Source organism: Gnatocerus cornutus, chromosome 9, assembly GCF_029298725.1.
Source record: "Gnatocerus cornutus isolate USDA-ARS CGAHR chromosome 9, icGnaCorn1.1, whole genome shotgun sequence".
Lineage (NCBI taxonomy): Eukaryota > Metazoa > Arthropoda > Insecta > Coleoptera > Tenebrionidae > Gnatocerus > Gnatocerus cornutus.
This window is the reverse complement of record NC_142241.1, coordinates 8,382,128-8,401,518: the sequence shown is the minus strand read 5'-3', so window position 1 is coordinate 8,401,518 and position 19,391 is coordinate 8,382,128. Positions and strand designations below refer to the sequence as shown.

General features: G+C 38.9%; 5 protein-coding genes across 7 annotated transcripts; 4 read left to right on the top strand and 1 right to left on the bottom strand.

Moving 5' to 3' along the window:
- Positions 1-2: 2 nt before the first annotated feature.
- On the top strand, positions 3-8,639 carry LOC148168540 (ATP-binding cassette sub-family G member 8). The gene is made up of 11 exons (XM_088045124.1): positions 3-328; positions 4,998-5,162; positions 5,226-5,357; positions 5,455-5,743; positions 5,852-6,066; positions 6,116-6,254; positions 6,465-6,827; positions 6,880-7,285; positions 7,335-7,518; positions 7,568-7,856; positions 7,906-8,639. The coding sequence occupies exons 2-11, from the start codon at positions 5,020-5,022 to the stop codon at positions 8,539-8,541; spliced, it is 2,796 nt and encodes a 931-aa protein (XP_087901250.1). The 5' UTR covers positions 3-328; positions 4,998-5,019; the 3' UTR covers positions 8,542-8,639.
- A 253-nt stretch (positions 8,640-8,892) lies between these two features.
- Oga (O-GlcNAcase) lies at positions 8,893-13,861 on the top strand. Of its 2 annotated transcripts, XM_088045122.1 has the most exons (13): positions 8,893-9,009; positions 9,200-9,251; positions 9,298-9,794; positions 9,843-10,124; positions 10,178-10,512; positions 10,610-11,029; positions 11,076-11,333; positions 11,382-11,556; positions 11,977-12,030; positions 12,611-12,696; positions 12,852-13,250; positions 13,298-13,454; positions 13,502-13,861. In XM_088045122.1, exons 1-13 carry the CDS (start codon positions 8,931-8,933, stop codon positions 13,630-13,632), a joined length of 2,925 nt encoding a protein of 974 aa, XP_087901248.1. In that variant the 5' UTR covers positions 8,893-8,930; the 3' UTR covers positions 13,633-13,861. The 2 variants fall into 2 exon arrangements, with proteins under 2 accessions (XP_087901248.1, XP_087901249.1); XM_088045123.1 differs by lacking the exon at positions 11,977-12,030.
- On the bottom strand, positions 13,838-15,344 carry LOC148168538 (uncharacterized). Of its 2 annotated transcripts, none has more exons than XM_088045127.1 (3): positions 15,268-15,344; positions 13,961-15,112; positions 13,838-13,914 (listed from the first exon to the last, which is right to left on the bottom strand). In XM_088045127.1, exons 2-3 carry the CDS (start codon positions 15,080-15,082, stop codon positions 13,852-13,854), a joined length of 1,185 nt encoding a protein of 394 aa, XP_087901253.1. In that variant the 5' UTR covers positions 15,083-15,112; positions 15,268-15,344; the 3' UTR covers positions 13,838-13,851. The 2 variants fall into 2 exon arrangements, with proteins under 2 accessions (XP_087901253.1, XP_087901254.1); XM_088045128.1 differs by lacking the exon at positions 15,268-15,344 and having other exon boundaries at positions 13,961-14,261; positions 14,313-15,082.
- A 309-nt stretch (positions 15,345-15,653) lies between these two features.
- On the top strand, positions 15,654-17,389 carry LOC148168537 (retinol dehydrogenase 12-like). The gene is made up of 4 exons (XM_088045129.1): positions 15,654-15,792; positions 16,310-16,639; positions 16,695-16,990; positions 17,044-17,389. The coding sequence occupies exons 1-4, from the start codon at positions 15,654-15,656 to the stop codon at positions 17,248-17,250; spliced, it is 972 nt and encodes a 323-aa protein (XP_087901255.1). The 3' UTR covers positions 17,251-17,389.
- Positions 17,390-17,451: 62 nt separating this feature from the next.
- On the top strand, positions 17,452-18,730 carry LOC148168536 (retinol dehydrogenase 12-like). The gene is made up of 3 exons (XM_088045130.1): positions 17,452-17,766; positions 17,818-18,440; positions 18,490-18,730. The coding sequence occupies exons 1-3, from the start codon at positions 17,625-17,627 to the stop codon at positions 18,691-18,693; spliced, it is 969 nt and encodes a 322-aa protein (XP_087901256.1). The 5' UTR covers positions 17,452-17,624; the 3' UTR covers positions 18,694-18,730.
- The last annotated feature ends 661 nt before the right edge of the window (positions 18,731-19,391 follow it).

The following is a 19,391-nucleotide window of genomic DNA, read 5'->3' as shown; positions in this document are numbered from 1 at the left end:
CAAAAACCTAATCAAATCGCGGATTGGAGCTAATATTGTTTGGGTTTAAGTAAGAGGAGGTTGTTGTATGTTCACGGCTGGAATTGGGGCTTTAAAGAAGTCCGATCATAGAACCGCGGTGGGTTAAATTCCGTTGTGTTGGCAACATTCTTTTACGTCAGAAAACCTAGTTTGTTGAATACCAACAGCGGCATTCGGTGGCACCGCTTCAGTGGCTTTGGTGTAACAGTGTAAAACATTTTTGTTAATTTGTTTATATGAATGAGATACGTGTAACTCGGACAACGTGTAGTGCCTCCGACGTGGAAACCGCCAAAAACTATGAACGGTGAGTTACATTATTGTGTTAACAACCTCACACTAAACATTTTTCTTTGTTTACCTGGTAATTGAACTAAAATGTGAAATTTGTTTTAATTAACGAGCGATACCCACTGCTAAGCGAAGTTTTAAGATAAGAGACTTCAACGCAACGGCAAGACAGTAACCTCACATCCCGAATTAAAAGTTGACAAATATTCCGGTCAAAAGTAGGATATGGCATTCACGTTATGAAATCTAGGCGTGTAAATTAATTAATGTTAAAAAATAAATCAATCTGGTTCAATGAGTGTTTTGTGCTTTCGCTCAATTTCATAATTTGTTCGCAAATAGGTTGAATTTTGTTCCTAATTTGTGCAAAAATGCCAACGATTAGATAACGAGGAATGTGGGAAATATTTTTAGTTTTAATAGAAAGTTGACATCTTCATACTGGTTGTTATTCAATTATGACCCGAAATTTTCACAAGCCAGCGATTTTCTTCCCAGCATTAAATAAACATTAAAATAAAATTATTATATAACGCAAAGATAAGAACCTGTGGAATTTGGGACAGTGACACTCCCAAAGAATATTCATAATTTTGGGCAGCGACTCAATTTTGACTTCGGCCTTCAGCAGGAAAACCAAATTTACAATGACGCGCCAAGTTTTTACTCTCGTCTCTTGTTAACTACAGCTAATGAGTTGGTGCTGAGTGCATAAAATTAAATGTAAATCAGTTTGTTAAGTAACTCGATTTTTTTACTTTTACTTCTTGAAAAGTTAACGTGGTGCTCAGCAGGAATTTCAAGAAATTAAATGGTAATCTGCATCTAAAAGCTGTAATAAATTATCATTCAATTGTGCCTGAGTTTGTGAAAAGGCTGTTAGAATTTCCTGCTAGTAGGTTCGTTAGTTCAACGGCTTTTTTCAGCCATGTTAATTAAATCTCGCGGGTTCTCGGAATATTTAAAAAAAGTCATTTCCGGTTAAATTCTCACCAAGACGTCAGTCGATTTAGATTTCTCAATTTACACAATAGAGAAAAACTAAGTGTCGACGCGTGTCTTTCCTTTTATATCAAAGAGAATGAGGCTACCAGCAGGAATGTTATCACGTGAAAATGTTAATTTCTAAAAGTCGCGTCAACTGCAGGAATGTACTCTTTTTGAGCAGGAACGCAAATCAAATTGATTGTACCGCTACTCAAAGCGCTTCCGACGACTTTGAAGTTATTGTTTCTTGTTCGGCTTATCTGAATCATTCATCTGGCATTCAACAAAAGCTCTTTAGCATTATCGTTTTTATTAGTTGTCGTTAGTATTGTAAAAATGTCTTCTTACTGTTCTCGGGATCTTCAGTCGGCGGCTATCGGTAAATCACACTTGGAAATTTGCAGACTCACTGAATAAGCTCTTGAACGGTCAGTGATACCAACCGTTGCGTTTTTATTGCACGTATAAAGTGGAAGATTAATATGGATTTATAAGGGCAATGTACAGTGCGTGCTATTTAGGAACGCGAGCCTGCGATGTCTTCTCCTGCTGTTTTATTAAATGTCTTTGAAATAAATGGTTGTCGTTATCACGATTTTTTTGATGAGGGCCATCTGCCACCAATTACACCTTCTTGTAACAATACGACTGCATGCCATTGTCCCAAACCGTAAATTACTGTAAATAGGAATACAATAATGCGTTTTTCGCAGTTCCGCAACGAACCAAGGTTGCCAACTGTCGGCCTATTAATTCATAAGCGCCTGCCAATTTGTATGACGTCAAGATAGCCTCTGGTCGCCGTATGACCACTTCATTAGCATCATTTCAATAATAACGAAAATAAACTCTAGGTCGCCATAAAATGACAATATAATGAGTCATCGAAGGATGTTTCAGATTTTTCTGTTTCGCAATTAATCGGTATGCATCAATGCAGGACAGTGCATGGCACCTGACCAAACCAAAACTTTCGCAATTGAAGCAGTTGGTAACACACTAAAATGCGTTCGTATGCGTGTCCAGGGAGGCTGCAATGAGACCTTGAAGAGGTTAGTGACGGGGCCACTGACTCCTTCTGCTCCATTCTCCTCGCTACAATGATACCAACCTTAGCAATAATCCTTAAACCCCCCCAAACGATCGAAAGTGACTCCAGGTGAACGTCCTTTTACTCGATATAGTTAAAGACGAAAAAAATCATTCGCACGATGCGTGCAACACTTCCTGCAATATTTGCATAATATCTGCACGACACGAAGTGTATGAGGTGACCCCGTCGAGCACGCCACTGTCCATTTTTTCTATTCTTTTGCATTGTAAATGTGTGTTTTTGTGTTAACTGCATTCCATCGAGTTGTTTTTGTTTGGTGTGTGACTTTTATGTAAATCGCAAAACTGTTTCGGAGATAGCGATAGTTTATAGACCGATAAAATTGGATAATAGGCGAATTTGTATGCTTCTTGAATGGAGTTTTGATCACTATGGTTCACTGTTGACAGTGGAAACAGATTTGCTCAGGGACACGAATTCTAAAGTTGCAAGCGATCGGATTTGATGAATGCAACGCAATCACGCAACATGCAAATTTGGATTTCTTTGGAACACAATCAGGGCGTATATCAAAATTGAAACACGTGCAAAGCAGCACATTATTTTTATGGTTTGAATTTTAAATTTAGAATGGCACTTTGTTTTGATAGCTGTAGCACAAACACCATTTAAACGTGTTGACTTGAATTCTAAATAAGTATAACCAAAATCCCAAAAGGATTTCTATTGAAATTTAAAAAATTAGGAAATTAGTCAAACCTTGGCAATACTTATTTACAGAAACAATGAATTACCTAAATATCTTATCAGTTTAGCGATTACATGAATCTTTATTAAAGTTGCTGTAAAGTAGAACAAGAACGAGGCTAATGAGGTTTAAAAGTTAAACGACAAAATATTTTAATAAATGAAGGATATGAATAATACTGCGTAAAAACTCGGATCTACAGAATTACAGAACTACATTAAAACGTTTTCAGAGTTAATATTGACAGTATTTTAAGTAGACAAAATCCTGTATTTACATACTCTTTTTGCGACTCAGTAGGTAGCAGGAATGAAAGCTCAAAGCTCATAAATAAACATTTCACAAAGCACAAAGAGACAAATTTTGGCTCACCCATATACTAATTTGGGACCGTAATAATAACAGAATGATATTACAAATGAAATTATGCAAATGTATACATCTCTTGCGGCTTAAATTTTATCTCCAACACAATGACATCATATTGTCATAAGATTAAAAAAAAATCTATTTAAGCTATCGAGTGCTGGTTTTATTCAAAAGTTAAAATTTTTGTTTCAACAGGTGAGAACTGTTATTTACTTATTTTTGTTTGATTTATTGTTAGTCAAGATGATTTATACTGCTAGAAGAGCCAGAAAAGTCGAAGCTGACCACTGCTAATTAACCCCATTTTCTATTAGCTTTCCACAAAGTTGTGATCTATGATCTTTATTACCGACTCCAACAAAAATTTCTCTCCAAGTTTCATTAAAATATTTTTCTTGGTACTCACAATTTTGAAACCTCCATCAACCAGATTTCTTTTGTGATTTCTCTCGTTAAATCTGCAACGTCCTACTTGCCGAAGACAAAAAAGTGACACTGCCAATTACGATCGATTACAACAATGAGACAGCAGTTGCTCGTTTATCAAATGGCAAAACACCTAACTGGACTGTAACAAAAGTTTCATGGGAAGCGACAGTTCTTGAAAAAATTGAAACCGTTGTGCGAACACAGCTGAAAGACAATGAGACAATGAATAACGCAGTTCATCTGTGATTTTATTAAATTTCAGAGGACACAAGAACTGCTAAACGGCTAACCCACTTTCAGCTGACCGCTGATGGCCTTTGGACAAATTCTTCTTGACTGGCGATTATCAGAGACATGAACTTTACACGAAAATACGACCTTCACACTTAAAGGAGCAGCACCGTGTAGTCCAATGGGCCGTAAAAGAGACAATATCCTCGACCAAGGTCTCTGCAAGAATGCGCGTCCCGCAAAGGTCTCTTTCCGGACCACTCTTTTGTGTTTTAATGCCTATATTAAGAAAATGTCGCAACTACACGTGTAAATGTGTTGAGTCACGGACTTATCTTTGTTCCGCACGGGTAACATTGTTGAGATTTTTCAGCGGAAGGAACGTCTGCGATTTGTACATTTTTAAAGGTTGAAATACTTTGGAGTCGGAACGGTGAGGTAATTAAACCCACGCTGGGAGAAGATACCACGCGAAAGAGCGGAAAATGTGCGAAAAAGTTACGAAAATTTTCGGGTATTTTTCTTACATCGTTCGTTTGCTTAGTGCTTGACCTTTATATCTCTTTTAAATATGTGGAATATGCAGATTAATCCTATTTTTTACGAGTGCAATATCCGAATATGTAAGGTAACAATTTAACCATGAGCATTGCGTCACAACAGTTGGTGCTAATTCATAATAATTATTGAGTGATGATTACAATCGGTGGCATGCGTAGGCGTTCCGTAGATGGTGAGGTGCATAAGAAGACGTAATTGTTGTGGTTGCTTCGAAGGTCAAGGAGAATGCAATAATAAACGCGCCAGTAAAACGGCAATTGCTTCCCAACAAAAAGAAAAGTGTTAAATTTCGATTCTTCCTTTCAGATTGAAGAGGATTTGATCCGAGATGGTGCGTAGTCGCACCCCTTCGCAGGGGGGTGGCTCGCAGGGCTTTGAAATGGAGCGGAAATATTCCGTGCCTTCTAACCCTGATTCGCGAGTTTTTTCTGGTACTACAAGTGAAGATCTCCACGCTTGGTCAATATACAGGTAGACCTATTATTTGAGTAATTGCAGTGCAAACTACTTACATAAAAACATTTGTTTTCGCAGACAAAACCTGAATTCAGACTTTACGGATAGTGCTTTGGGTTCAACGGACAAAAGTCCACTACCTTATGGGAATTTCCAGTTGAGAGATACCACCGTGCAGTCGATTTTGACGCATCCAAGATATGGACCGAAGTAAGCAAATTTCTTTTTACCGTGACATTAATTGTCACGACTTTGAAATGCTCTCTTTCCACCATTAAATTTAATAACCTACTAAATCCGTGATTAGGTCGGCTCTTGGCTCAAATATGTACACGTATTTGAAATTCGGACTTCCCCGTGTCTTCCCGCCCAACCACAACGGCTCCAACCGTTCCGGGACTCCCCAACACTTTGTAAGGAACGCTTCGACTCGACCACACACAAGGGGACCCAAAACCGGAAGTCGCGGCCCTAGAGATGGCAGTTCCGGATACGACAGTTCGGACAACGAAACATCGAATCATTACAAACAGAACAGGAAATATAGATCGGATCCAGACTTCCGGATGCAGAATGCCCATCCGTCGTACCAAAGGGTAGGGCCATTGTCATAGATTTTCCCGTGGGTGTTTAATGGTCGTTTATACGTGTCATTTAACCCATTGTGCGTTCATATGAAATTGACCACTAAAATTTGACATTAGGGAAGTCCGGGAATTCCACTGGCCGCCATGCAACAAGGAGGGATCCGGGCTTCCAACCAGCAGTGGAACCGGAATAAGAGCATCTCAGAGGCTAATCTTCTAGCCACGGAATATGGAAGAGGTTACCATCCACCACCCCCACACCACCATGTTAGAGACCCAAGGCGAAATAGTGTAGCTGAGTTTGGACATCACCACGATTTAATAGACCATAGGTTTGAATCATACAATAAAAATCGTAATTTTGCTGACAAAATCTTATAGTCATATGGTTCGACCAGTCTCTAAAGCTGAAAGTCACTTGTCAGTGCCGATTTCTCGAAGGGGGCCTTCAATTATTAGAACGGACTATCTGAGTCAGGACGAAGATCCGGGAACTTCTTTCATTTATCCACATTTACAAGTAAGTGACGCACCGTTGACATTTTATCGACTTGTTATTTAAAAAACGCACTTTATTACGCAAAAACCTTTGTTTGATACGGTCAAACGGCTTGTAACAGGAAAACAATCAAGGACACAAATGCATAGTTGTCCAGTTATGCAATTTTCCTATAAAATGCAAATGAAATTACTCATTCAAAAAAAAAAATTCTTTTTATAATTGTTTCAGGTTGGAGGCATTGGAGTGTGGCCGAAATCCTCTTCTTGCTTCTCCTCGAAGCAGCACCTCCTCCTCAACGACGTCTCGTTTGAAATCCGCGGCGGAGAGATCATGGCCATCATGGCAACTTCCGAAGAAGAGGGTACAGCTCTGCTCGATCTGGTGGCCGGAACGGCCTCTCCCATCGTGGGTGATATAATATTAAACGGACAAAATGTGAAAGCGGACTCGATGCGATCTCGTGTGGCCTACGTGCAAAGTGACCCTCATTTGTGCAAAGACATGACAGTGATACAAACTTTACGGTTCCACTACGATCTCAAGAAACCAACGGATAAGTTAGGATACTTGAAAATAGATGCCATGGATAGAGTAATAATCAAAATCAAAAGTTAACACTTTGAGTCACGTTGAGTTTTTACAGATTAACGTTTTGATTGAGGATTTGGGGTTGGAGCAAGTGAGGAATACGAAAGTCGCAGCGATGACGATCTCCGAAAGACGAAGACTGAACGTAGCGTGTCATTTGTTGCTCGATACGGATATCGTGGTCTTGGATCAACCGACCAGAGGGATGGATATCTTTGATACGTTCTTTTTGGTTGAGTATCTAAGACAATGGGCTAATGGCGGCGCCGGAAATGCGTTGGGTAGAATAGTAATTCTAACGCTGCACCCTCCGACGTATGAAATTTTTACGATGCTGTCGAGGATCTTGTTGATTTCCGCCGGAAGGACAATGTTCAGTGGAAGGAGACGGGATATGTTGCCGTATTTTGCTATGGTGGATTATCCTTGTCCCTCCTTCAAAAACCCGTCAGATTACTATCGTGAGTATCTTCAAAACTCTGCTTTACTGATTACTAAAAGAATGTGTAGTTGATTTGGTGACGCTCGACGACCTATCAGCCGAAGCCATGCTCGAATCCTCTCAACGAATCGAGCAGCTCGCTGAAGTCTTCAGACAGAAACAAGAGCCGATGAGTGATCCAGGTCCTCCGTCAACTTTACCAATGACTGTTAAAAACTCCAATTGTATAGTCCAAGGCTTTGTTTTGTTCACGTAAGATTTCGAAGGGTTACAAGCAAAAGGGTTTAACTTTTTTCTTCAGGAAATCGATGATCTACACGCAGCCATCAACCTTCATCACTTGGTTGACTCTGATAGTCATCTCAGCGAGTTTGTCTTTGATCGTCGGAGCAATATTCTGGGACGTTCCCAACACAGATCCTCAACTAAATTTGAACGATAGAGTCGGATATCATTATAGTGTGATGTGTGTCATGGCGTGGCCGCTTTTGCTTCTCTTAACTCTATCGGAAGTGCAAAGAAATAAGAATACTGTGGAGCGGGACATTAAGGATGGATTGTACAGTAGACTGACCTACATTATATCTAAGGTAATGACAGGAGAAGAAAGGAGTACGTTTTTCTAATTTCATTTTTCAGAGTGTTGTAAATTTATTACCATCTCTTTTCATTTGGTTGATATACTTAGTGCCAAGCTACTCCATGTCAGGGCTCTACATGCAGAGTTTGAACGACTACGAGGGCTTCTACATCTACATCGGCATCATGCTCCTCTACTTAGTATCAATCCAAGAGTTTATTCTCGCTTTCGTTTATTTAATTCCACGAAGAAACACAGCTGCTACAATTTCGTCCATCTTCCTCACTGCCTTTTTCATCTCTTCGGGATATTTAGTACACTTTAGAGATTTACCCAAGTACGTCAAATGGTTGGAATTCTTAAGTCCGACCACCTGGACTATGCCATATTTGTTAAGTCGCGAGTTGTCTCCGGAAGCTATAGCCAGCAGTTCTGCTTTAATGTACTGTAGAAACAAACAAGTGCAACACCAGGATATTATAGTGCAATTACCATGTCCGACAGGAAATGGTACTCAAGTTTTATCGAACTACGGATATCTGACTTCACAGTTGAAATTCTACAATTATGGAAATACTCCAGTGGCGTTAGCTGTTTTTTATTTATTGTTTTTCGTTGCGACGTGTATTGCTTTCATGTGTTGTAAAAGAACGCGAGCTAGGAATAAAGTAAGGACCGATGCCAATAAACCGTAAAATTAATGTTATGTAATTGTAGTCATTATTGTTATTAAATGTCTTTAGTGCCTCATGTATGTTTTTATACGGTACGATAATAAATGTCTTCTGATTCATTCGCTCTTTTTATAATAAATAACGAGGATTTTATTAAGCGATTTATTAAAAGTCATAGCGGACAGCAATAATTACTTAATTAGTAGATGAAAAAAAACTTCAGTGTGTAATAAGCTTAGAAATCGATTAAACTGGTAAAAATAACTGAAGATTATGAATTTGGCCGCTATATTATTGTGCTGTGCGTATTATGGGTTGCATAATCTAGTTTGTTAGTAAGTATTACTGGTTGCCTGCTCTGGCTCAACCTGTCAGTTTGTGTCAGTCGTTTTGACGTTGTGTATCGAAAAATGGCGGAGGATTCTAACCTACCAAATTCAGAAAATTTGAACACGAAAAACGGCAATTTTATTTGTGGTGTTGTTGAAGGTGAGTCAAAAAAAATATTTTCAATTATCCTGTGATTCAACATCTTTCGAATGATCAAAGTTTTCGGCAAATTCCTGTATTTACAAATGGGGTAGTGGGGATAATGGAAATTGCCTCAACCTTAAATAAATACATAAATAAACCCAAATAGGTGCATAACAAGCTCTAATCACTTTGCGTAATTTTCCAGGCTTTTACGGCCGACCATGGACAACCGAGCAACGAAAAGACCTTTTCCAAAAGTAATCTGTGAAGTGTTTTGACCTCAATAAACAATTTTCTTTGTAGGATGAAAAAATGGGGAATGGACTCGTACGTCTACGCCCCCAAAGATGATTATAAACACAGAGCTTATTGGCGGGAATTGTACACGGTAGAAGAAGCGGAACATTTAACTGGTTTAATTCAAGCTGCCAAGGATCAGAATATCACTTTTTATTATGCTTTATCTCCTGGACTAGACATCACATATAGTAGTACTAAGGAAATTACGGCTCTAAAACGCAAATTAGAGCAAGTATCACAGTTTGGCTGTATAGCATTTTCACTGTTATTTGATGATATTGAACCGGAAATGTCTGAAGCTGATAAGGAGGTGTTTCAATCATTTGCACAGGCTCAAGTTTCCATCACAAACGATATTTACCAACATTTAGGACAACCGAAGTTTCTGGTTTGTCCCACGCAGTATTGCTCAACAAGAGCAGTTCCTAATGTAACCAATTCTGAATATTTGAATACTCTAGGCTCAAAATTAGCACAGGAAATTGATATTATGTGGACCGGTAAGAGCACTTCTTCCCTTAGCTTGGTACTATTTTAGTATTATTCAGGTCAAAAAGTCATATCCAGAGTGTTAACCAAGGAAAACATTCAAGAAATCACTGATGTTTTGCGACGACCTCCTGTAATTTGGGATAATCTACACGCTAACGATTATGACCAAAAAAGGGTGTTCCTGGGTCCTTATTCGGGACGTTCACCTGATTTAATTCCCAAATTGCGGGGGGTTGTAACCAACCCCAATTGTGAATACGGTGCCAATTTTATTGCCATTCACACCCTCGCGCAGTGGTCGCGGTGCAACGTGGATGGACAAAGAGATCTCACTTTAAGTAAGACAACAAAATTTAAATCGACTCTTGTTTCAACACGTTAACTCTTCTAGACGATACTGTATCTGCCGACATTAAATTAGAGACTGAAACCGAAGACGGTTTAGGGGAGGACGTTCCAGCATCCCTCTCCCCCAACATGTACCACCCCAGACAAGCCCTGCGCAACGCAATCAACGAGTGGTTGCCAGAATTCTCTAAACACAAGTCTGCTTGGGGCCCCATCGTCAAACCACAACCTGCAGTGGCTGTTATTCCAGTTCCCATAATTCCTTCCATCAACACTTGCATGACATTAACATCAACAACGACCACCACGACAGGCAGCAGTTCGCAACCGGTAGTCAACCAAACTCAATTACAAGCTTTAGCTGAAGTGTGTAGTAGCGTAAGTCAAAGTTTGTGCGCCAAAACTGTTTTTTTAGTCGCTTTTATTGTCTATTTTATTTCAATCAAACTTTGTTTTACATCGTTTTTCTTTGCAGGTCTCTGTGAATGATAGTTTGGTCAACCCTCTACCTGGCCCGGTGATGAACTCTCTGGTTTCTGAGACGAAAGTCGTGACAAATGACTCTATTCCGAATCCAATAGCGCCCGTTCCCATTCCAGTTCCTGTCGCGGATTCATCAGAACCGAAAAGCATCACTGTGTTGAGCGGAACACATATAAAACCAGAGAAAGAAAAAGGCAAGCTTGTCATAAACGGCGACAAAGGCGAAGGGAAAGAAGCCGGAAAAGAAGAGACTTCCATGCATACAGACACCAGCACGGATTTAAGTAACGAGTCTAGTTTGAGTCCTTCTGAACCCATGGACTGCAACAGCACTCCTAATGCTTCCCCAGCTCATGCCGTTAAAGCTGCTACGGAGCCTTCGAGTGAAGACGTCGCTATGAGCGAAAACTCGGTAAGAAATTAAAATATTTTTTCGATTCCTTCATTTTTGTCTTCAGGCTTCCAGCGGCAGCATGCAAGTCGAAACAAATGACGGCGCCAATCAGATGATGGTCGAACCTCTGACTGAACCAGAATCTGCAAGAAAAGGGTGCGAATTGACTTTCGAGGACTTGTCTCTTATGTGCGATCTCTTTTATCTACCGTTTGAGCACGGAGGCCAAGGCTTACAGTTGTTGCAAGAGTTCAACTGGTTAAAATCGAATGCTCACATTGTAATGGCCGCCAACCAGAAAAAGGACTCGGCTAAAGCAGAAGTGAGTAGTGTCCAAGTTGTGTTGGTCTCTCTAATCGTGTTTTTAAAGGTCCAAGAATGGTTCGCGCGGGCAGAAAAAATGAACGAAATGACCTTGGCAGTAAACCGGCTATTTCAGCACTTGTCCAGTTGCAATAACAGAGAAATATTGTATGATTTGTATTCGTACCTTTGGGATATCAGAGGTGTTATTTCTTTGCTCAATTCTTATGTGAAGTGGTTGGGTAAGTTGCGAAGCGCGAACTGTAGTTTTTGTTGACACGTATTGCACCTACCTCGAAGTTAAAATGACTTTCTGTTGGGTTCAATAGACTGATCGATTACTTTCCAGAAAGCGCAAAGCGTAAAGTGGCGACATGATTGTATTATATTCCCCATTTTGAAGTTCCCTCATTGCTAGGCGTAATTTTGTTTTCAGATTTGCAGACAGAGAGGAGTTAGGTGTCCATGGATTTATCGATAGGGCGTAAATTATTTTTTCGTGGAAAGTAATCGACCAAGTTACGAACCGGCGGGAAAATGGGAGCAACATGAACTCACGATCTCTGCTTTCATTTTAACGCCGATCCACTGACTATTTTTGAGTGTTTTGCAGATATTTTCCAGTATTTTCCAGTTATTAATAAGTTCTTTATTTTCTTAAGCTGGCGGCCAGTTTCCTGCTTCTATGCCATCTTACACCCAGGGGACCTATACATGTATGCATCGACCAGAACGTAGTATACTGTTGCTACGCATTTTGCGTAAATTTTTTTTATGCGTCACGAATTTTTTCAAGCGCTTGCGTACACGGACAAAGATCCTACAAGAGATATGTAAGTTATTTGGAGTTTTGTCGCTTGAAACGCTACTAAACGATGTGAAGGAGTCTTTTGTGATGTTTTCTCGAAAATGCTGTTACAAATTTAACGCAAAGCGCGGATATATTGTTTTGTTTGAACCAATCAGACCACCACATGGGGTCACTCTGCAGTGAGTAGAACTGAATACATTTGGAAGTTTTAGGTTTGCTATTAGATCAACATTCAGAACAATATATTAGTTGCGAGGGGGAATCAACCACTGAAAGTTTCCTAAAATTAATATTCCTCTTTTTCAAATAACAAGTATCTTTCGTAGGACTCTGTCTTACTTATTGTTTTATTTAGCTAGTTTCTTTTATATGGTAAGTCTTAAGCGTTTATTGCGTAACTGGCAACTTGTGCGTAACGATCAGCAGCAAAGCGATTGCAGTGCGTTTCCCAATTTAACGACATCTCTGATACCATTTTTTGATAGGGTTTTCGAAAGGGTGGAAGGAGACATTCATGAGCGGCGATCAAGAGCCGTGGGTGTTCCGTGGAGGGCTCACTGCAGATCTCCAGGTAATCCCATTTTTTTCAGATTTTTTTACACCCACGGATCGGACTCTAAAAGTGCACCTTGTCGAAAAGTGTACTTGTAGAGTTTTGGACGAGACTACCATTTTTGTTTAAAGAAATTTGATCGTACCAGTCTTTATAGTAGTTTTCGTTTCTAGCGCTTGATTCCGGTGGACTCCGGCAACGACCTCTTTGTGTACAAAGTCCCGGATGTTCCCACTTGTCGAGTTTACACAGTGCGGCCGTATTTACCCGCCGACGAACAGATGGTATACAGTGTATGTAACAGAACATGCAAAGACGGACTTGACGACCCTCAGCCGTATCCGGACGAACTGAAAAACTTACAAGCTGACCGAATTGTTGGCCCTTATTTAAGTCTCCACCCGGAATTCTGTTTCGTGGTAGAAGACGACGCGGAGATCGTAGGCTATGCGTGCGCTTCTTCCGATTACAAGAAATTCCGGGTGAAAATGGAGCTAGCCTGGGTCCCGGAAATGTGCGAAAAGTACCCGTTGTCGCTCAAAAACGACAAGGACTTATCGAAATTTGCACAGGTTGGTTTTCCCGTTATCCCAATTCTGTTCTGATTTTTGTATTCAAGGATACCATATCACACTTTCATGGTTTTAAAGACGAAATTTACGTATCGAGCCCTACGCACCCTTCTAGTATGACCTGCAGTATTCTTCCATCAGTTCTAGACCAATCAGTTAATAAGACGTTAGTCACGTGTCTTCTGGCGGCGTTGCGAGCCAATGGTGAGACGGAAAAACTTTTTCACTTGTACTACAATATACAGTTTTAGGTTCGTTTGGTGTCCACGTGGTCATGAATTCCACAGATAGTTACACTCACGCGTTCTACGGAAAGTTAGGTTTCGTGGAAAACACCCATGAAGCGATTAAAGGCAAAATAGTGATGGGGCGTACTTTTTAAAACTGCACAATTGTATTATAACAACACTTGACTGATTCTAATATAATTTGATATAAAAATTTTGATAGATCTTCATACTAAAATTAACAATCTTTGTGATTTTGTACTATAATATTACTTATATGTTTTATTTCAGGTTAAATATTGTAATTAACTATTTAACTGTGTATAAGGATGTAGTGTATAAAATATTGAAGAGTATAAATAAATTTGAACAGTTTATTGTAACAGCAAGTCGTTGGTTTCTCGCAGCTCCAAAATTTTCTTATGCATTTCCATGATCTGAAACAGAATTGTGAGGTGTTACCAAAAAAAAATCTCCCCAAACCTTCGTAATTTGCGACCCGGCCGCCTCAATCTCCGTACGTGGCGACTGCAACCCCCCATAACTTGTTTCCATGTCTTTCAACTGCCCCACTAGTTCACTAATCAACTTCTCAATTTCTTCAGTTTTCGGTGGTTTCTTCCTATGTTGCACCAACTTATCGATTTCTTTATGCATGTCTTCTCTCGACAAAATAGAATTAAAACGCGGATCCGTCGCGTACGGTGGTTGTGCCTGATAACTCTCTTGTCGCATTGGCTCAGTCTTTTTCACGGTTCTCCAGGAGTTTAACGCTTGCAGGTTCCTAGAAACACCACGTTTAAGTACGTTCATTAGGTTTTTAACACCGTTTAACTTCTCTTGTTGTAAGATTTTTTCCTGTTGGTCGAGAAGTTGTTTGAGTTTCGTCATCCATGTCTGTTTGTAAGTCGGCATGTACGTGAGAGATTCACCGGTTTGAGTTGACGCCGGAGAGAGATTGTCTTCGTCTTCGTAGTACGATTTTAGCAGAATTTTGTTAGTTGAGGTTGTCATTTTATGGATTATTCCACTGTCCCGTCGTTTGACTGAAGAGTGTCCTCTGACTATTAAACCGGCGGAATTCCCGGATTCTGTAGTGAAGTTCTCGTTTACGTAGTCGCCAATCACTCGCTCTTCTTTGACTTTGTTGTCGACTGGATGAAGACGTCGTGGTGGTTCTTGCTTAATATTCTTCCCATTTGCTAGTTTCTCGCACTGTTGTTTTAAGTAAGCAAGAATTGATTTGGTACCTTCAGCAACTACTTTACTGTTAGGATACACTAGTGGGTTATTAGCAACCTGCAGGACCTTCAGTTTTGGCAGTAGACCCATTTCATTTGGTAAAACTTCTAGTTTATTATCCGACAATAGAAGATTTTCTAGGTTTTGATGATACGCTATGTCTTGAGGAATTGAAGCGAGTTGATTGTTTCTTAAATCTAACCAAACAAGATGTGGCAACTTTTGAAAGAAGTTCTTCGGCAACGCTTGAATCAAGTTTTGTTGCAAATACAGCATTCGCAAATTGGGCATTTCGATAACTCTCCATGGCACTTCTCTTAAATTTTGATGGGAATGGTCTACAATGATGTCGAATTCAGACATCTCGGTAATCGAATCGAAAATGATTTCCTACTGAAAATTTGAATTTGTCATGGTGACGTTGGATCGATCAATTTGTCAAATAGTTTAGAACCGGAAGAGGACTTGGAACTTTAAAAATGGAAATTTATTAAGGAAGTAGGTACGATACAAATTAATTCATAGCTAAGAATGAAATGTATTTTCACCTAGAAGCCTTGAACAATGTTTGTTCCCCGTTTCCATATTTTCTTTTAACAATTTTATAGCCCCTAATGAAGGTTTTGCCAAAGTTTAGAACGACGAAACGTACAATATTTTCTGTTATTGCAGCAACGTGAATAAACTTGACCTCCAGCTGCTTCCGCATCGATCGAGGACACCAAAATTCAGACTTATGATAAACACTGAAACTGCGTGTTTTTGTGTGGGAATGGTTGGGTCTTGGCCTTTTAAAGATTAGCTAATCCTTCGAATCATGTCAGTATGTTTGAGGTTTGAGCGCATGTGGTGTTACAATGATTATAAACAAATATAAAATGCGATAACCTAACACTGTTTATGTAATTGTCATCGAAGCAGTGAAGACCGCAAAATGTTGTTGTTGGCATTGTTTGTTATTTTGGTTGTGATTTTCATTTCGATAAAACTATATCTAAGTCCACCGACAAAATGGTGTCGGAGTCAGCGGTGTTTGATTGGGAAAACCACATTAATTACGGGAGCCAATACAGGTCAGTGAAACTTGTCACAGCTTTATGGAAATTTTTGCGTTGTAAGCATCATTTAGCCATTTTTTTAAATACCTAACAATACAATTTGAATTTCTCTTTATCAAATGGCTATGACACTTATTCGGGTCGTGTTGTTTGTTGCGTAGTCATTAAAAGATGAAGTCAGAAAATACCTAATTAGAGGACAATAAAAATCGCGGCAGACACAGGTAGGTAGTGAGGCAGACACCCGAACACTCATTTTTACTCTTAATGACATAATATACTATTTTTCTCCAAACGTCACAAAAAGTCACTAACGGAATGATTTTCAAAATATAAATTTTCACATTTCTTTTCATGACTCACTTCGCTCGTTTTCAAAACTGTTGAACAATGGTCATTACTAAACGGATTTTGGCCAATCAAAGTCGACGAATTTTATTACTCCGTCGGACCTAATTATAGCCATTATTATTTGTCTAAAAGCGAATTATTTGATGCTCGTAGATAAAATTTATTTCTCCTAAATTTCCAGGAATTGGCTACGAAACGGCTCTCGACTTTGCCAAAAGAGGAGCCAAAGTGATTCTGGGATGTCGAGATTTAAAACGAGGCGAAGAAGCCTGCCGCCGAATTATTGAAGAAACCGACAATCCCAACATTCTTGTGAAACTCGTCGATTTTAGTTCTTTTGATTCAATCCGTGCGTTTGCCCGAGAAATTAATGAAACTGAAAGTAGATTAGATATTCTGGTAAATAATGCTGGAATATCATTTGCGGATGATACGCATACAAAAGATGGTTACGATATAGTAATGCAAGTTAATTACTATTCTCATTTTTTGTTAACGAATTTACTAATAGGTTAGTATGGAGAAGTTTTGGAAACAAGACCAACAAAGTAATAAAAATCTTTTAGGTTTATTGTTAAAGTCCGGAGACCCTAGCCGCATTGTAAATACATCGTCTTTGGCGGCACGACATGCTAATTTGTTCGACATAGACAATATAACGAAATTTCCCGGAAATATGGGAGCCTACTCAAACTCAAAATTATGTAACATTTTATTCACTAAGGAATTAGCCAAAAAACTACGAAAAACGAACGTAACAACTTATTCTTTACATCCTGGTGCCATAAAAACGGACATCTTCAGAAGAGCACATGGTATTTCAAAAATAATGTTACATTTAGTGGTAACGCTGTTCTACAAGGTAAATTCCGGTATTTTCTTCAGTTGAGCGGTTATCTGAAGTATTTTTTGTAGCGTTTGGAGGAGGGTGCTCAAACCACAATTTATTGTTCTGTGGAGAAGAACATCGAACACTTATCTGGTCAACATTTTGATAACTGTCGAAGAGTACCGGAGTACAAGACAGCGAGTGTTCCTGGACACCCACTAAAGCTATGGGAACTCACCGAAGACATCGTAAAATTACGGAGAGAAGAAAAGTTCCATTTCGACCACTCATAAAATAATATAATGGAAATTTTCTTATCTACATAGTTTTTACTACTTTTTCAACTGGAAAACGTGTTTTTTATAAAAAAAATATAGTAATAAATTAGTGGCATGAATAGCGATAGTAAAATAAACGTTGGGTTGCCTGACACACGTTCTTTAGAACCTTTGGAATCCACAATTTTTTAATTTTTCTACTCGAACTCTTCAAATCCGCGGACTTTTGCGTAATTGAGGAAAAAAAATCGCTTATAATATTTTATCTTATCTTTGCCTATCTGTATCCATACGTGGGTACTACAGTTTGGCCAAGGTTGACGCACTTCAATTGGAAATTGTACAAAAATAGCGACAGTGAACTAATCACTTGCTAATAATACAGAACGATGGGTTGCTTCACCTACTTCCTAGCCTTCATTGTGACTGCTGTGGTAGGATTAAAACTTTTCATAAAACTCCGCGCGCGATGGTGCAAAAGCAATGTGTGTTTAATAGGTAAAACTGTAATAGTAACTGGGGCCAACTGTGGTAAGTCCTGAGCATCCGTACAATTCTAGTTCCATAATAACCATTCTGCAGGAATTGGATATGTCACAGCTACAGACTTCGCTAAGCGAGGAGCTCGAGTAATCATAGCATGTCGAAGCAAAGCAAAAGCTGAGGAAGCCCGCACGAAAATTGTACAAGAAACAGGAAACGAAGACGTTATTGTTAAAATTCTTAACTTGGGATCATACGAATCTGTTCGGTCCTTCGCGAAGGATATTAACTCTACTGAAAAACGTTTAGACATTTTGGTAAACAATGCCGGTGCTTATGCTCTCGGTGAAGATAAATCGGTCGACGGCTTTCCGTTGGTGTTGCAAGTGAATTACTTTTCACACGTATTGTTAACACTTTTATTGATAGATTTGTTAAAAAAGAGTTCTCCTAGTCGCATTGTAAACGTATCTTCATACGCCGCAAATCTCGCGACGAAATTTAATCTGAACGATATCAATAGACACGTTTCAGATACGGATGATTATTATAATTCGAAATTATGTAACGTACTTTTTACAATTGAACTGGCAAAGAAACTTCAAGGAACCAACGTTACTACGTATTCTCTCCATCCCGGTGTTATTGCCACAAGTATTTTTCATAATTTGTCTGGGATCCGAAAAATTATAACTTCTTTCCTTGCTAACAATTTTTTTATTGTAAGTTTTCTACTTTAGTTAGTAACGTGTATGACTGATTAATTTATAGACATGTGAAGAAGGAGCTCAAACTACTATTCACTGTGCTGTTTCTAAAGGGATTGAAGAGCACAGTGGCCAACATTTTGAAAGATGTAACAAAGTTAAGCGTCCCAAGACTGCGAGTGATTCTCAACTTGCGAGAAAATTGTGGGAACGGACAATGGAACTTATAGAGTTGAAGGAAAACGAAAATCCATTTAGAGGTATCTAAATATGTAAATAATTTAATAATAAAGAAGAGATTTATGTACAAACATTTTTAGCAGAACGTGTACCTTTTTTTATTGTATTATTCACATTTAAAGAGTTAAAAATGCAAAATAATTTTGAAGAAAATGGAAAAGATTTTTGACATGCTTCTAACGCAAAAGAAACATTTCAGAAATTTATAAATAAGTTCCACCCTTTCTTCATAACAAAATGGAGGAAGTGATTAAATGCGGATTAGAACTCAAAAAAGAATTCATTTTATTCGCTGGCGTTGTCGTTATCAAAGTGGTTTTTATAACAAAAAATGCTTGCAAGCAACCAATTTGATCGTAACTTTTCATTCATTGCTGACAAGCTCAAATCTATTGTTTTTTGGATGTACCTCTAATAAATTATTGTCGGAAAATTGTTTAACTTCATGAGCAAAACACGATTTGAATTTGTCGAATCAATAAATGGTAGGCCTCGTTTACTATACACATAAATTTGACGGTTTTACTGTCAATATGTCAAGAATATTTGCAATATGCAAAAGTTCAAGTAATCGTGAGATTTTCATCGATTTTAATAACGCAGACTCGCCTTTTAAAGTGTGGACATCTCTAGCCCGACTTCTGAAAGAAAGCAAAAGACATCGAACTTTGGATTTGCTTCTTAACTTTTTCAAATTAACCGTTATTGAATGGAAGGAAAAAAGCC

Excerpts from the sequence above, each read along its gene's own strand:
- LOC148168538 (XM_088045127.1), bottom strand. The coding sequence starts at position 15,082 with ATGTCTGAATTCGACATCATTGTAGACCATTCCCATCAAAATTTAAGA. Across the intron at positions 13,915-13,960 it reads CCGGGTCGCAAATTACGAAG|ATCATGGAAATGCATAAGAA; the intron begins GTTTGGGGAGAT and ends ATTCTGTTTCAG.
- LOC148168540 (XM_088045124.1), top strand. The coding sequence starts at position 5,020 with ATGGTGCGTAGTCGCACCCCTTCGCAGGGGGGTGGCTCGCAGGGCTTT. Across the intron at positions 6,067-6,115 it reads CACGATTTAATAGACCATAG|TCATATGGTTCGACCAGTCT; the intron begins GTTTGAATCATA and ends AAAATCTTATAG. Across the intron at positions 6,828-6,879 it reads AAATAGATGCCATGGATAGA|ATTAACGTTTTGATTGAGGA; the intron begins GTAATAATCAAA and ends GAGTTTTTACAG.
- LOC148168537 (XM_088045129.1), top strand. The coding sequence starts at position 15,654 with ATGTTGTTGTTGGCATTGTTTGTTATTTTGGTTGTGATTTTCATTTCG. Across the intron at positions 15,793-16,309 it reads AATTACGGGAGCCAATACAG|GAATTGGCTACGAAACGGCT; the intron begins GTCAGTGAAACT and ends CTAAATTTCCAG. Across the intron at positions 16,640-16,694 it reads GTTAACGAATTTACTAATAG|GTTTATTGTTAAAGTCCGGA; the intron begins GTTAGTATGGAG and ends AAAATCTTTTAG.
- LOC148168536 (XM_088045130.1), top strand. The coding sequence starts at position 17,625 with ATGGGTTGCTTCACCTACTTCCTAGCCTTCATTGTGACTGCTGTGGTA. Across the intron at positions 17,767-17,817 it reads AGTAACTGGGGCCAACTGTG|GAATTGGATATGTCACAGCT; the intron begins GTAAGTCCTGAG and ends ACCATTCTGCAG. Across the intron at positions 18,441-18,489 it reads TTGCTAACAATTTTTTTATT|ACATGTGAAGAAGGAGCTCA; the intron begins GTAAGTTTTCTA and ends ATTAATTTATAG.
- Oga (XM_088045122.1), top strand. The coding sequence starts at position 8,931 with ATGGCGGAGGATTCTAACCTACCAAATTCAGAAAATTTGAACACGAAA. Across the intron at positions 10,125-10,177 it reads ACAAAGAGATCTCACTTTAA|ACGATACTGTATCTGCCGAC; the intron begins GTAAGACAACAA and ends TAACTCTTCTAG. Across the intron at positions 12,031-12,610 it reads CACCCAGGGGACCTATACAT|GGTTTTCGAAAGGGTGGAAG; the intron begins GTATGCATCGAC and ends ATTTTTTGATAG.